This window comes from Eubalaena glacialis, chromosome 5 (genome assembly GCF_028564815.1).
Source record: "Eubalaena glacialis isolate mEubGla1 chromosome 5, mEubGla1.1.hap2.+ XY, whole genome shotgun sequence".
Taxonomy (NCBI): domain Eukaryota; kingdom Metazoa; phylum Chordata; class Mammalia; order Artiodactyla; family Balaenidae; genus Eubalaena; species Eubalaena glacialis.
The window spans coordinates 92,837,574-92,854,082 of NC_083720.1; the positions used below are offsets into that span (position 1 = coordinate 92,837,574).

Genomic DNA, 16,509 nt, shown 5'->3' on the forward strand with positions numbered 1-16,509 from the left:
CTGCATTGCTCAATTTTGATACTTTCTCTTTTCATTTTCCTTTTCATGTTTTCTTTGTCCCATGGATTATTAGAAGTTTGTTATTTTTTTACCTACAGAATCAAAGTGATTTTCTTTGATTCCTGGATGTACCACTTACTAGACTTGTAGCTTTGTGCAAGTTCCTTAATTTCTTTGAAGTTCAAATTTATAATATGTAAAATGGGAATAATAAGAGACTCTACCTCCCAGAACTATTGTGAAGATTAAATGAAGCAATCTATGTAAAAGACATAGAAGAGTGCCTGGAACAGAATAAGCCTACAGAAACTGCTAGCTATTACTATTGATATTTTTATGACTTTTAATTTAATGAATAGAACAGTTCACAAAAATAATCCTGTATTTTTTTTAAAGATTTTTTTTTGATGTGGACCATTTTTAGAGTCTTTATTGAATTTGTTACAATATTGCTTCTGTTTTATGTTTTGGTGTTTTGGCCACGAGGCATGTGGGATCTTAGCTCCCTGACTAGGGATTGAACCCACACCCCCTGCATTGGAAGGCAAAGTCTTAACCACTGGACCGCCAGGGAAGTCCCAATAATCCTGTATTTTTAACATGTAAATTATTTTTAATTTTCTCAATTATGTATTTTTCATTTTGTGCACACCTTTTTCTATATTTTGCATTATCCCTTTAGGCCGGACTACAGGAAAAATTAAAAAAAACCTTAATTCAAGGGCATAAAGATACTTCTGTCTGTTTCCTTCTTCATTATTATCACTAGTTAGATAAGATGTCTGATTGACCTCTGCCATCCCGTAAAGGAAAGTAACCTTGCAATGACCAAACCGCTTATTTGTCTAGTATAACTTCCTTGTTCCTGCTCCCTTCTGCCTACAAGTCTTTCATTTTGTGAAAGACATGCTCCTTAGAACTCCTTTCTATCTGCTAGGTTGGATGCTGCCTGATTCAAATTGATTTTTGCTCAAATAAACTCAAAATTTAAAAGCATGCCTCACTTCATCTCTTAGCATATCCCAGCATAATGAATGGCCATTCTGATTTTTACTTTTTCAAAGGGAGCTGATGTTTTGTTTTCTCACTACAAATTCATCACATAACACAGGTTCCTAGGTTGTGTAAGCTTGATCATAGACTCTAGAAAATAATAGACATTGGCCAATTTTTCCCCTCCAAAGTGGAGATGATAAGGTAGAGCTATAGAAATCCTTAGGTGCAGGCCTTGCTCAGCCAGGTCCTCCTCCTCCCTCCACACACACTTTTCTTTCGTTCTCCTGCTCTCTAGGTATCCCAAGGTCTCACTAAGGGAAACAGAGAACCTGTAACACCCTTCTTGCTTTTAATGAAATTCCAGGTAGCCTATTGTGGGGCGGAGCTCTGGTTTGGGAGAAAGGGGGCGTGCTGCTTGCACTGATTAGACGCTTTCCCTGTGTCCTCGCTATGGGCACATCAGCAGCGTGCCCAGTGGGTGAGAAGCCCAGTTGCCGCCAGGCCACATCGCAAACCAAGAGTCTCTACACGCACCTGCCAGTACTCTTCCCAGCTTAGGGTTTGGGTCCCGGCCCCTCCCCGTGACGGTCCAGGGGTTCCTTCGGCCCCGCCTCCGGCCCTCACTCGGCTCCTGGCCCCACCCGTGCGTGGTGCCCTCGGGAACCCTCGGCTGGAGGGATTCGCTCTCCCGCCGAGCCCGGTCGGGGCAGAGCCCGGCCTGCAGCTGCGAGGACCGGAGCGGCGGGAGGTGGCGCCTCTGTCCTGGAGCCGGGATTCGCGGCCATGACAGTGTCGGCCCGCGCCTTCTGGCTGCTCCGCGGCCGCCTGGGCCGAGTGTCGGCGCTGGGCCGGAGCGCGGTGTCGCTCTTGGCGGCGCCGGGAACGGCCGGGCGCGCGTTCCGGGGCTTTCGGAGCAGCGGCTTGAGGTACGGAGCGCTCCCGGACGCTCGACCTCCTCGGGTCAGGGCGCTCCCGGGTGCGAAGCCGCTGGCTGTGGGAGGGGCGGCGGGCGCTGGCGCGGGCGAGGCCCTAACGCGTGAGGCCGGGGGCTCCGGGCAGCCGTGCGGCGCGGCGGGGCTGGGGGCTAGGCCGGCCTTGGCTCCGAACTTGGCCTTGAGGGCCGGCCGGGCGGGTAGCGTCGGCCTCGAGTCAGGCACCTTGGCCGTGCTCTGCGCTCCCTGGAACTACAGCAGGTGCGGTTGAATGACTGAGGAAGACCTTTGAGGCCCAGAGGAGAGAGGCCCTAAAAACACGTGGTCTGCTTGTTTGCAGCATTTGTTTTGGTTTGGGTTATTGCTGTGTTTCGTAAACAAAGGAGTGGGCGATGGCCAGATGGTTTAGTAGTGTTTGAATTTCTGACTTTCTTTGTTGGTGGTAATACTGAGGTCTTTTCCAGCTCTAAAATTCTTAATGATTTCACAAAATAAGGCATTAATCTTGACTTCTCAGTCTTTTTCTGTATGGCGCTTCTCGAATCTCTGTAGTCTTAGATTGACGTGCTCAGTCTTAGATTCACTGCATCTCTTTGGACCTTGTTGCTGGCTGGCAGATTGTGAGTATGGTTTTAACTGTTCTGCACAAATAGTGGCCAGGAGCACTTCACCCGTCCGTCATCTACTTGTAGCTACAAACTCAAATCCAAGAAGCTAAAGATATATTCCCTTGACCCAGAGCCAGTGAGTCCAGAAGAGATTCTGTTTTCAGACTTTAAGGGCTTCCAGTAACGTGCTTTCACTGCGGTTTCATGTGACCAGAGATTGTGTCTTACTCGTCTTTTTGTATCCCCAATGCCCAGCACTGTACCTGGAAGAAAGTAAAGATCGGCAATGTGGAAACATAGCTACTGCTGTTTTAACTTAAATTGATTAACTCTTCATTGTATATATTTGGACCTTAGTCTTGAGTGACTGAAATTAAAAAAAAATATTCCCTATCGGGTTTACTTTGGACGAGGTTTCTATGGACTACTTGTCCTCCACGAGGATATGTGAAAAAATAACAGTGACTCAGTTCTGATTGTGGAAGCTCTCATGGTGTCTGAAAAAATTTGCCAGTTGGTTTGGAATTATCGACTCTACAACCTAGGAAAAGCAGATTCTGTAGAATTCTATTTGTGTTACAGGTTTGAAGGAATTATGCACTCTAGTCGCCTTTTTTAGATAATTATTTTTGGAATTTCAGTTATTTTACGGCTTCTTTCCAGAGTGAAGGTAACCTTTTTCAAATTGTATAGGTTGGTTAATTTCCCTTTGTCAGCTGATGTAAATAGACAACCTCATCACCCTATCTTCTCCAAGGACATTGAATGAGAGCCACGACAGTTAAAACCCCAGCATCTCATTGAAGCCACTTGCTACACACATGCGCCACCCATACGGATAATTGAGATCTTTTTAAATTGAATTAATGACCTCTATAAAGTAATTGAGTGCAATAATTTTGGAAAGCTATTTTAATACAAAGAAGCATTACTTTCAACCCAGCTGCTTTCAGCTCCATTTGATGCAGATTATATCTGTATAAAAATAAATAATACCTTTGATAGGTTTTAATTTTTTCAAGGCAGTACTAATTAGGTTAGGATAGGGTGGTGTTTTTGACATCCTCTTGGCACTGAGTACCATATATGAAGGTGAGGTTGGCTGTAAGGTTGAGAAACACCTGTGGACTGGTGGGTCTTGGGTGGGGAGGAATGCAGACAGTGTGTCGATGCTCACTGGTGTCTCTTTTCTCTTCTAGGACCAGCAGAGAGAAGAGATTCCATCTTCCAGAGGTCGCCACTGTCTGCCTCCCCACTTGTCCCCATCCTCAGTCATCTCTTTTAATATGTAGTGACTCATTAGTTGTCTAGTTCTTCATAGTGAATGTGGTTTAAGTCTGACATCATCCTACTGACTTAAAATTTGAGCCTTAGTGTTATTCTTTCTGAAAAGTGTCTTTGAGTTTGATAAACTCTTTCCACAATGATATTGACCGTTCTCAATTAACAGATTTATTACCAGTTTCTGGTACAGAGCCTTAAATGAAAAATGAAAAAGTATTTTTGATTATTTTTTATATTTTTGGCTAATTGGATACCTGTAGTAATGGAATATATAAATACTTTTTTAGTGGAGAAGTTTTTTTTATAATAAGCAGAATTTCAAGAAATAATGTTTGACAGAATTTGAAAGTTACAAAACCTTGAGATATCATTTAATATTTATGTCTCAATGGTTTCCCTTTAAAATTTGCCGTGAGTTTTTTTTCCCATTTACTCATGAAAAAATAGATTTATTAATTGGAAGAAAATATACTTAATGTCAAAGAAATAAATAAATAGCCCTTCTATTTGTTGCAGCTTATTGTTTCTTAAAATGAATTACCTAAACAGCCAAAAAGTTACAAATAAAAAATTCTTGGTGATTAAATTTTCCAATTTTGCCTCACTGTGTGAGGAGTTTACAAATCAAAATGTACTTGGGTTGTAAACATCGCATGAGTCCGGCCCAGTGTTTTTCAGTGTTTGGAGCTGGGCAGCAGTCTATCCCGTTCGGAGGCAGGGTTAACAGACTTTGTACATTAATGCCGTGCTCAAATCAGATTTGCAGGTGTTCTACAGCAGGGACTTCCCTAAACGCTGCTTTATTGCCTGAACTCATTTTTAGTAACTAAATGGATATCCCAAGCATTTGTTCCATATTTATGCTGTTGTTCAGTATTCCAAAAAAAAATTAACTTGGCAGATTTCCCCTTTTTTCCCTGTCTTACTATGATTCCTTTTAGCATTTGCAAAATTTTGTGTACTGACCTACAGCTGTTTTTGGAAGCCTCACCTTTTCTTTGTGTCTCACTGCCAATGGCTTTATCATTTTTGCAGCTAGGCCAGCATTTTAAAAAACTACATTTTTGGAGCTAGTAAGAGACAAGCAGTTTATGTTATTTAAATAATAATGTCTTGTAGAGCGGATAGTTTAATAATTTTAAAAAGACAAATTTTATTTATAAGGCTGTTCATTTTTCTTCAGACTCTCTCCTCTAGTACTTACTCAGTTTCTCTCTCTGCTATAGAATTATTTGATTTAAAGATCCTTTTATCCTCATGTGAAGCTTGAAGGACCCAGACTCCAGTTAGGACCATTAGTAAAGCTGATTTTCTATAGCATTATATCAACGAAGATAGAGTTAGTCCCAGTGACTAGCAAAGGCAGTTTCTCAAAGGCATATTTTATTTTGCTGGCAAATATAGTGTGATTTTCCTATCTTAATGCCTTACCTATTCTAATGAAAATGAGGTATGATAGTTTTTATTTCTAAGCAGTTCTTTTGTCATTTTAAATTTAGAACTAAAAGTTTCACCATTTAGTGTCTTATATATTAGTTTTATGTCTGTGTCCCAGCTGTTCAGAGATAATGTGTTCTAACGTCATGTCTCCAAAATCAAGTTTTCTGATTAAAATGGATCAATAGATGAACAAAAAAGACTAATACTAACCTCAGATCTTGTTACTCAGTCATGGTTTTAGTAATAATCTAGCAGTTTCTTTAATGACCCTTATCTTTGTTTTTCAGATGTTTTGGAGTTGTCTTATCCTTTCATGTTAATACCCTGATGGGATGATAAAAATAGCAGGAAAGAAACCCACCAGATTATGTTCCATGGTTACATACTCTTCATGGAATTCAATGGAGCTCAGTGAAGATTTTTTAAAATAGTTTGGCTTAGGGGTTATTAAGTTGTGAAAGGATGCTTAAAGACATAGGAGCTTGGGTGAAATCTGAACTGTCAATGAGTGGGATAAATTAATGATTAGTAATAAGTGAGATTTACTATTAAGAAATGCAATTTGGACCAGAAAAAAACCCACCTAATTTGTTTATGGAATATAATCCAAACCTAAGTTAGCGTCAAAGGAGAACCCAGGGTTGGATAGTATCCAAGAAGGCTTATCCAGCTCTTCCACTTAATATTACATCATATGCATTTTCTGTGTTGCCATTGTTTTTGTTAACATTTTATTGACTGCATCATATTAAGTCAAGTGGCCATTAACTTACCTAACCATCTTGCTATTGTTCAATGTCTAGTCCTTGAAACATGAAATAATTTACTCTCAGATTCAGGTCATGTTCTTGTCAACATCATACCAGCCAGGTTTGTTCACTTAATGATCTGAACTCTACTTGGGTTTCTATAATTACTTTCATTAAAGAATGTGCCTAGAGCCAAGAGACTATTCAAAGATTCGTAATTCTAAAGTGAGGGCATATTATAGTTTAAAATATATGTTTCCTCTTCCCACTTCAGGTCTTTATCATTAACTCTGCAATGAATATCATCTTGCCTTTGAATAATCTAGTTGTATTGTTGAAAAATAAATTCTTATTAATATTTAAGGGAACATTAAATAACTTGTCCAAGATAACACAATTAATAAATGGTGAAGACAGGATTTGAACCTGCATGATCTATCCAGTGCTTTACTCTACAAGCAATTTATAATTGTTGACATATCTCCCTCATGCTTTTCCTCTTTCTGAAAACTCTTATTAAATCCTGTAGAACTTTTGTGAATCAAGAAAACTGATTTTACATATGAATCTTAAAAATTGTCTAGTTAGATTTCCTTAATACAGGGTGTCTCTTAGCCTGGGACTTAATGGATAGAATTTAGGGGATCCCTAAACTTAGATGGGAGGTCACTAACCTCTAATAAACTTAGCATTTTCTTCAGTGTTGAATGTTGGCCTCAAACCACAGTAATATTAGTAGTACTTATGATATTGCCAGTGAAAACATAGATATTTTAATAACAGTTGATGCAGAGATCTCAAAACATCATATACACTCACCACTACTTTGATATTATGGTAATAATTAGACTTGCTACTAGATCCTTTTATTTAACGCTTTTAAAAAAAAAGTGATAACAATATTTCAGTAAAATTGGTTTCCTTGTAAACCTGTGTATTTTATGTTAAACATTTTAAAAAGATTGTTCTGAGAAGATGTACATCGGATTCAACAGACTGCCCAAGGGTCTTCATGGTACAAACTTTAGCATCTAAGATTTTTTCTGCAAAAATTATGGATGTTTAGGTTGCTACTGATGTTCTAAGTTACAGGTTAGGGTCCTGAAAGAGTTAAGTTACAAAATTGAATAACAGAATCACACATCATGAAAAGAACTTGCTTTACTTTTTTTGACTTATAAAAGTATAATTTCTGATAAAATTACTTCACGGTGTAAGATAGTATCTAGGATGTGAAATGAAATGTTTTTAAAAGGCCACAAACTTAACATTTCTAAGTATTAATTTACTTTAAAAAAACATTCACTTACTTCGAATAGCTCCCTAGTACTACTGATTGGTTGGTTTTATTCCATATGTAATTTTGCCCTGGTTCCCTTGAGTTTGTTTCATTTCTATTGTATAGTTAATTTGAACTCAAAATCTTCAAATTATGCTCTAAGATACAAAGCGATTAAACTATGCTAAGGACTTGCAGAGATATTTGAATTGCTAATTACCATATTTGGCTTTTTCATCTTTATAGATCATAAAACAGTTTATTGCATCTCTAATTAAAGTTGTGGTTGAAAATGAGATTGAAACATAGATGCAGAAGCAAGATGTGAAGTATACAAATTAAATACACTGTTGATCTTGAGCAGATTTTGTTATTTTACTGTTTTGTGAAGGAGTATTTAGATACATAAGAAAAGTAGTGATTTTTTTCCCTCCTGTTTACTACTTTGTTTTAGTTAGTTAAACTAAATTAACTTCATTTAATTCTAGGAACTATAAATTTAATTTAATTCTAGGAACTGTAGATTAGGATGGTTGCAGTTTATTTTCTGGAAAGTAAATAGGTAAATAAGCTCATAGAAACAACACTAAATGTTGATGGCTTTTTAGTTGCATATTACTTCTGGTTCTCTGAATACGTCTCCATCTGTTACTTAACAGAAACTAGGAGAGCCATTTTTACAAATTAGCCAATCAACTCTTAGCCAAATCCTCTTACGTAAGGTCAATGGAGACCATTCCCATTATATAGATGAGGAAATTGCATGCCTTTGAAAGCAGTTACGTGACTTGTCCAACTTCATTATAGCTACTAAGGGTGAACCAGGGCTGACACTCGGTACTACTGGCTTTGGGTGAGTAATTTGTACTGCATTGTGCTGCCCTACTGTTAACTCTCCTCCCTAGCCCCTTCATTATGATTTATTCTTTCCTAATGAAGCCATATTTAGTGCTAGCCTAGAAATGGAGGGGAGAATAAAGTGCTGAAAGGGAGAGCTCCTTGTTCTGCCTTCTTTGGGGGTGACTTGCAACATTTCTGCCTTTGCAGGAGATGTCACCTGAGCAAGTAATGACAGGGTGCATTGTGTGAAAGATATCTAAGGGGTCAAATTGACTTCACTTTTGATGTGTATTAATGGCAATGTCAGTATATAATTTTTTGACGAAACCACATTTTTAAGAGTAGAAAAACCCCATTAAAGTAATGAAAATTACATATTTAGAATATTTATTGACTTATATTAGTCGACCTATAAGAGTTCTATTGAAAACTGTTTTCAAAGTTAACATTTTAAAATATAATTTATACCCTTATACATTAAAACAATTTAAATTTTTAATATTAATTTTATATTAGCACATTTACATTTTTATGTTAATTATGCGACTGTTAACTTTTAACATATGACACATTCTTGGTACATATACATACAGTTGACCCTTGAACAATGCAGGGGTTCGGGATGCTGACCCTCCAGAGAGTCAAAAATCTTCACAGGTGGCCCTCTGTATTTGCAGTTCTGCCTTCTCAGTTTCAACCAACTGAGAATCGTGTCGTACTACGGTGCCTAGTTAATAAGAAAAATCTATGTGGACCCATGCAGTTCAAACCCATGTTGTTCAAGGGCAACTGAACTTGAATCAGTTTCTTAGCCATATCTTCATTTAATGCCTTGATACTGATAATTTTCTGGAAAAAAAAACAAACATGCTTAATTTACAAATTAAATTTGCTGTGTTTTCTTATAAGTTGCAAATTACTCTTTTCTTTAGACAGTAGTATTTTTAGTTTTAAAAATACTTTCTCTACAGATGCTAAAGCACCTGGTAAACTCAGAGCAAACTCTTCTAAATTGAACATAGTCTCAGTTCTAGTTTTTTTCATGAAGGTGTTTCAGCCTAAATATTTTCACAAGTGCTATTTTCATGTCTCATTTCAAAGTACCTTTCTTTGACAAGTATTTAAGATAAAAGTCATCAAATAAGTTGTATCTATGATTTTTAAAATATTTTGCCATATTTAGATGCAGTAAAATGATAGGTCTTCTCAATTATGTTCCATTACATTACAAAATATAAATTTATTCAATGAAAAATAGGAACGTCATCAAAAGTTCTTCCCACAAATTGGGATATTTTAAATTGGGATTATAGATGTATTTGTTTACTAAGTCTGTCATAAACAAAGTACCACAAACTAGATGGCTTTGTGGAGGAGGGGATACTCGCCTTTTTTTCCTCTTAGTTCTTTTAGCTGGCAATTAAAATGACATAAGCAGATTAACCAGAGAAAACCAAATTTATTAAGTACATAAGGGAATTCACATAAACATGAAGAATTCCAAAGATAGTAAGGCAAGACGAGGTATATACGTTATTCTGGACTAAGGAGAAGAAGGTAAGGGTCTGGGACTTAAAAGAAAAGTAATTCAGAGGAAGATGAAAAGAGTTAATGTTTGGTGAACAAATGTTTGCTGGGCCATCTAGAGACAGTGGGACACAGAGAGGACTTTGATCAAAAACAGGCCTTGCTAGGTTCCTGCTTGTCTACCACACCTAGTTCATACTTTAGAATGGTTATCTGTTGTGATAGCTCCTTCCTGGAACCAGCCTTCTATCTTAAGTTCTTTTAGGCATTTAGGGGGAGGTTCAGAGGTTTCTTCTGGAGTCTATTAGGCCTTGGTTATTTTCAGATGGAAATAATCTGCATGCCAGAGTGGCACAACTTGGGGCAGCCTGCCCTGAACCCCATCAGTTTATTTAATTAATTAATTTATTTATTTATTTTATTTATTTATTTTTTGGGCTGCATTGGGTCTTCGTTGCGGTGCGCGGGCTTCTCATTGCGGTGGCTTCTCTTGTTGTGGAGCACGGGCTCTAGGCGCCGCGGGCTCAGTAGTTGTGGCACGTGGGCTCAGTAGTTGTGGCTCGCGACCCCATCAGTTTAAAGCAACAGAAACTTACCCTCACACCTGTGGAGGCTAGAAGTCTGAAATCAAGGAATCTGCAGAGCCATGCTCTCCTAGCCTCTTGTTGCTGGCAATCCTTGGTTTTCCTTGGCTTATAGCTGCATAACCCCAACTCTGCCTCTGTGGTCATATGGCCATCTTGCCTCTGTGTCTTCACGTGGAGTTCTGTCTTCTCTTCTTATAAGGACAGCAGTCATATTGGATTTATGGTCCACTCCACTCCAGTATGACTTCATCCTACATCACAATTACATCTGCAAATACCTTATTTCCAAATAAGGTCACAGCCACAGGTACCAGGGATTAGGATTTGAACATAACTTTTTGGGGACACAATTCAACCCACAACAATAGAATTTCAAAATTGCTTGTATATTGTTTGAGGCATCATTGTTTAATTGGCTCAGTACTTCCCTTGCTTTTGAAAGGGTACATTTCTGTTTGTAAGCTTTGGTTTCGGTATTTGCAATTCACTAAAAGTTTCAAATCTGAAGCCCACCCCCCCATGTCTTGGCCTATTTTTTGAATATGTTAACAATTTCCAACAGATTTTGAACAAAATGCAACACTTTTAGGTCTTTTTGGCTCATTTACAAAGTAGATTTTTAAACACTTATTTCTAAAATCTGTTGTAGGCAATGAAGAGAGAGTACATTCAAGTTTTTGTATTCAATATAAACTTCACAATAGCTTTGTAATTTAGTTACAATAAGTGAGTTTATGTGTACAATATTTGTTAATTTATCAATTTATACTTTAGTTGGTAGATTATAGCTTGTTTGCATACAGTTATGGATATCTTGCTCCATGACCAGTTTCAAGCACATATGCTTCATAGGTTTCTTTATATTGAAAGTAGCTGACCACCTATCTAGAATACTAGAGTGGGGATTCCTGCTTTGAGAATGATGGGGGCATAAATTCAGTGGTTCTTAACTGAGGCTTGGCAGAACCACTTTGTAGATGTTTTTGTTAAACCCTGCGAGATTTTTAGATCTAGCCTGTAGAGAGCCTCAAAAAGTTCCTGGCAATTCTTTAGCCAGTCTGTCTCATCAACTGTGAGTACTGTTGTGTTCTGTAAAAGAAATTTTGTCAGAGATGAAGAAGGTTTTCTTAAGAGACAAAAGTACAAACTCTAGAGGCAAAGATGGTTTTCACATTAGAATTAAGAACTTTTCATCAAAAGTAACCATATAATAAGTGAAAACACAAGCCACATACAGGTGATACTTGATACATAGGTATACTTGATACAAGATTAGTGTTCAGAATGCATAAATAACTACTACAAATTAGGCACAAGTTAATAATCCATTAGAAAAATGGTCAATGAAGAGGAACAGGCATCCCATAGAAGAGGAACTCCAAATGGCCATTAAACCTATAAGACATCCAACCTCTAGTAATTAGGGAAATGCATAATAAAACCACAACAAAATGCTGTTTAGCTAATTGGTTAATTTAAAAACTTTGACAATATCAAGGAAGTAGAGCAATAGAAATTCTTAAACACTACTGGTGGACTTATAAATTAGTGCAACCACTTTGGAAACAAGTTGGCATAAATTGAACACACATAAATGTATCTTATAATATAGCAATTCCATCCCTGGGTGTAAACCTTAGAGAAATATTATAATATTGCATGTTATTTTATATTTATATCATATGTAAATGTGATATATATCATATATATATCTATATTATACATTATATATAGTATACATATGATGTATATTATTATAAATAATGTATATTATTATATTTTTAATATTTATAGATATAAACATTAGGTTAAATGATAAAAGAAAGGAATGGAAAGGAAAGCAATGCAATTATAAACCCAAGTTTCAGGATTGTGTTTAACTCTATGGGAGAGGATCAGGTTTTGGTAGAGGAGGATTACAAAGACAATTTCAATGACAATGGTAATATCTTTCTTAAACTGGGTGGTAAGTTTGTTAATTTTACTATTATTTTTTCTTTTCATGTGTTTTATAGATATTTTGCATCTACTCACTTTTAATATAATTCAAGATCTGTTTTGATAGCACTTTAAAATATTCTAAGATAGAAAGACAAATATCCAGAATACTACCTATCTCACCATTTTATTTTGCATATTTCTTTTTAATCTTTAGCCATATGCATGCACATTTTAAGTTATAATTATGTACCTACAATTTTTCATTTAATTTCTTCACTTAATTTTATGCAGTGAGCATTTTCACATATTGCTGTTTTTATAATTATTATTTTCAGTGGCTGCATAGTAACTCCAACAAATTATAATACAATAAACAATTTAGCTCCGATAATTCCACAAATATTTGATAAACACAATGTGCAAAATACTCTTAGGTATTAAGGATGTCATAGTAAATATAAGCTTCCTGTCCTACACAGCTTAGAGTATAGTGGGGGAGACAGTAATTTTAACAAGGACTTAAGATACTACCTGAGGGTAAAAGCTGGGTGCTGTGGGCACTCATATAAGAGGCAGATCCCCAGGTTGAAGGGGTCAGAGAACATTTCCCAGAGTGCTTTCCAAGCTGAGACTTGAGGACTGTGTGGGAGTGAAGGAGGAACAGATTTGGTGGGGATGTTAGAGAAGTGAGAAGGAGGATGAAGAGTGTTTCAGGTCGAGGGAATAGTGTATGTGAAGGCCCAGAAGTGAGAACCTAACACAGGTGATAAATTTAAATGCAGCTATGTGTAGTGCGGGACTTGGTGAGCACAGGGAAGCTAAAGAAAGCTCATGCAGGGGCGTGTAAGCTACGGGACGTTTGGATTTGAGTTAAAACTTCCTTTCCTCAGTTTTTCATGTCAAATTCTTTGGAGTCATATTTGACTTCTTTTTCTCACACCCTATACCCAATCTCAGTAAATTCCAGTGGCTCCACTCTCCAAATAGATTCAGAATCAGACTCTACTTAGCATCTCCACTGCTACCCCCCTTGCCCAAGCCACCCTCATCTGTTGCCTGGGATACCACACTAGCCTCTTAACTGGTGTCCCCACTTGCCCCTTCCTCCCATAGAGTCTTTCCTCCACATTTTAACCAGTTATCACTGAATAATGAAAATCAGGTCATGAAAATCAGGTCAAAATTTCTAAATGGCTTGCTTTCTCATAATAAAAGCCAACGTCCTTCTGAATGCCTGTAGGACCCTATGTGATCTGATGTCACACTACTTCTCTGACTTCATGTCCTGTTCTGGTCCATTTGTTCTTTCTACTGTAGCCACTGGCCTTCTTTCTATTCATCAAACATACCAGGCACATTCTTGCCTAACGTCCTTTGTACTTGCGGTGTATTTTCCTTAGCCTAAATTCTTTTCTCCAGATAACCACATAACATATTCCTTCATTTCCTTCATTTATGCTCAGATGTTACCCGATTAATCAGAGAAGTGACACCTTAACCAACCTCTGTAAAATGGTAACTCTGGCCTCCAGATGTGCCTTTTTTTTCCCCATGTTTCACACATGTTATGTTAAATACTTGTTTTTAAAAAAATTTTGCTTATGTCTTCTTCAACTAGAATATAGTTTCCATGAAAGTGAGCCATTTGTTTTGTGCATTATTATTTATATTCCTGGTGCCTAGAATAGTGCCTGGCACATACATGGTTTTCAATATGTACTTATTAAATTAATAAAAACTGGACATGTAGTGCCGTTTTAACAAGGGAACGGATATGATTCCATTTGGAAAATCACTCTGGCTGCAGTGTGGAAAATGGACTGGCAGAGATCAAGACTTGAGCCAGGGTGAATTCTTAGGAGTTGTGTGCTTCTGTGGCTGAACATTTGAGTTGTTGCTGATATGTAACAGTTTTTAACAACGTGCATGTTGAAAAAAACCTCGTTTCTTTATGCACTAAAGTCTATATGAGCTATTAATGTGTGTGTTTACCATTTCTTCCAGCATATGGACAGATACAGGCATTCTCCCATTGAGCCTCCACTAAGTCCGGGTTGCTTCATTTATCCTTATATTGTGTCTCCCATAGAGCCAGGCTTGCTGAGGCTCTGCAGTGACTGAGGGAATCAGTGGGATGGGCCAGCTGCTACTGAAAATGCTTTAAGTCCCTATTCATAATTGGGTGGCAGTCTTTTGGGTGTTTACCCATAAACACCAACTAGGCCAGGCCATATCATGTCAGCTATAATTAGCAAGCTGAATTAGCACATTGGTACTATAATGTAAAGTAAGCCCTGTCACCTCAGACCCCAACAAAAAATGTGCAGTCAGGTTTAATCTGTAGGTAGATTGTCTTTTTGGAAGTCAGGAATCAGTTTATGCCATTGTCATCTGACATTCTCAGGGTCACACAGCTTTGTAGTGTCTAGGCCATAATTATCCTGGATTATGTTCAGTTGTTGCCAGTTTCACAATAACCTATGACTAAATCATTGTGTTTAACAGAGAATCAACTAATAAAACATGTAAGCAGCTGCATTGCTATTCATATGCTATAGAATGCAACATGGAGCTCAGATGGTTTTATATTTTAAAATACAAATGTATGTTCTTTACTATAAGAGTGACTTCTAGTCTATTAGCAGATAAATTTGCTTCTATAGCAGAGTATTTTACCTATCTGAATATTGCTGACACAATTTAATTTTTGGAAAGTATTTTTTTTTAACTACCTGAAATTGTTTGTCATATCTGCAGCCCTTAGTACTTGTTAACATAGGAGGTCCTTGTTTTCTTAGTATTAAAAGTCCACTTAAATGAATCAATAACAAATGAGCAACAGGAATTCAAAGTAGACAGTGAAAAAAGTTCATTACTTAATCCTGAAAAATAAAAGTTAAACTCAAAAGTGAATGTATTTTATCTTAACTTCATTTAGTCTAATAATTATGTACTAATTATTAGAATGTACAAAGACACAAATTACAAAAGCTCACTCAAGAAATGATAGATAACCTGAAGAGCCCTCTGTATTAAAAAATTTAAATTTGGAGTTTTAAACCTCACCACAAAGAAAGCTCCAGGACCAGATGGCTTCACAAGTGAATTCTACCAAACATTTAAGGAAGAAATAATACCGATTCTACATAAACTCTTCTGGAAATGTGAAGAGGATGGGATACTTCCTAACTCATTCTGTGAGCGCAGTATCACCCTGATACCAAAACCATACAAAGACAGTACAAGAAAAGAAAACTACAAATATCTGCCATGTACATAGCTGCAAAATTTTTTTTTGAAAATTGATGAAATCCACAATATCTGGAAAGGATCTGTGGGAGGTTTATCCCAGGAATGCAAGGTTGGTTTAACATTTGAAAATTAATGTTATTTACCATATTAAGAGACTAAAACCAAAAAAACCATTTGATCATATGATCATCTCAATAGACACAGAAAAAGCATTCAGCAGTATCCTGATATAAAGTCTATTCAGACTAAGATAGAACTAAGTCATAAAACTAAATGCATAACCTAAACCCATAAAACTTCTAGAAGGAAACATGGGAGAAAACCTTTGTGACCTTGAGTTAAGCAAAGATTTCTTATGCACAATACCACAAGCATGATCCATAAAAGGAAAATTGATTAAAATACATCAAAACTGAGAACTTATCATACAAAGACACAGTTAAGAGAATGAAAAGGCAAAGCATAGACTTGGAGAAAGTATTTCAAATTATATATCTGATAAAGAACTTGAATCTAGGATGTATAAAGAACTCTCAAAACTCAATAAGGAAATGACCTATTAAACAAAGGGCAAAAAATTAAATTACACAATTCACCAAAGAAGATAGGCATATGAAAAAAAATATGCACATGAAAAAAAAATGCTCAACATCATCATTCATTAGGAGAATGCAAATTAAAAGCACAGTCAGATACTACCATATATCCACTAGAATATCTAAAATTTAAAAGACCGACCATATCAAGTGATAGCAAGTATGTCGAACAACTGGAACTCACATATACTTGCAGAAATGTAGAATGGTACAACCACTTTGGAAAGCAGATTGACAGTTTCTTAACATATTTAAACATATACCATATGATCCAGCCATTCTAGTCCTAGGTATTTGCTGGAGACATGAAAGTATATGTGCATACAATGACTTGTACATGAATGATTGTAGCAGCTTTATTTGTCATGACTAAAAACTGGAAACAACACACGTATATCCATCAACAATTAAATGGATATACACAATTTGATATATCCTTACAATGGAAAACTTCTCAGCAATAAAAGGAGATGCACTA

The 16,509-nt window shown here is 36.9% G+C and overlaps 1 protein-coding gene across 4 annotated transcripts in view; it reads left to right on the top strand.

Annotated features, from left to right (window-relative positions):
• Positions 1-1,473: 1,473 nt before the first annotated feature.
• The window catches only part of MTHFD2L (methylenetetrahydrofolate dehydrogenase (NADP+ dependent) 2 like), a 133,104-nt gene continuing 118,068 nt past the window's right edge, over positions 1,474-16,509 (top strand). For 2 of the 4 annotated variants that reach the window (XM_061191469.1, XM_061191471.1), the window contains exon 1: positions 1,474-1,922. In XM_061191469.1, coding sequence (XP_061047452.1) covers positions 1,780-1,922 — 143 coding nt within the window. In that variant the 5' untranslated portion in view covers positions 1,474-1,779. Of the gene's footprint in view, positions 1,923-3,735; positions 4,072-15,461; positions 15,545-16,509 lie in introns of those variants that run through there. The other 2 variants (XM_061191473.1, XM_061191470.1) reach the window with 2 other exon arrangements.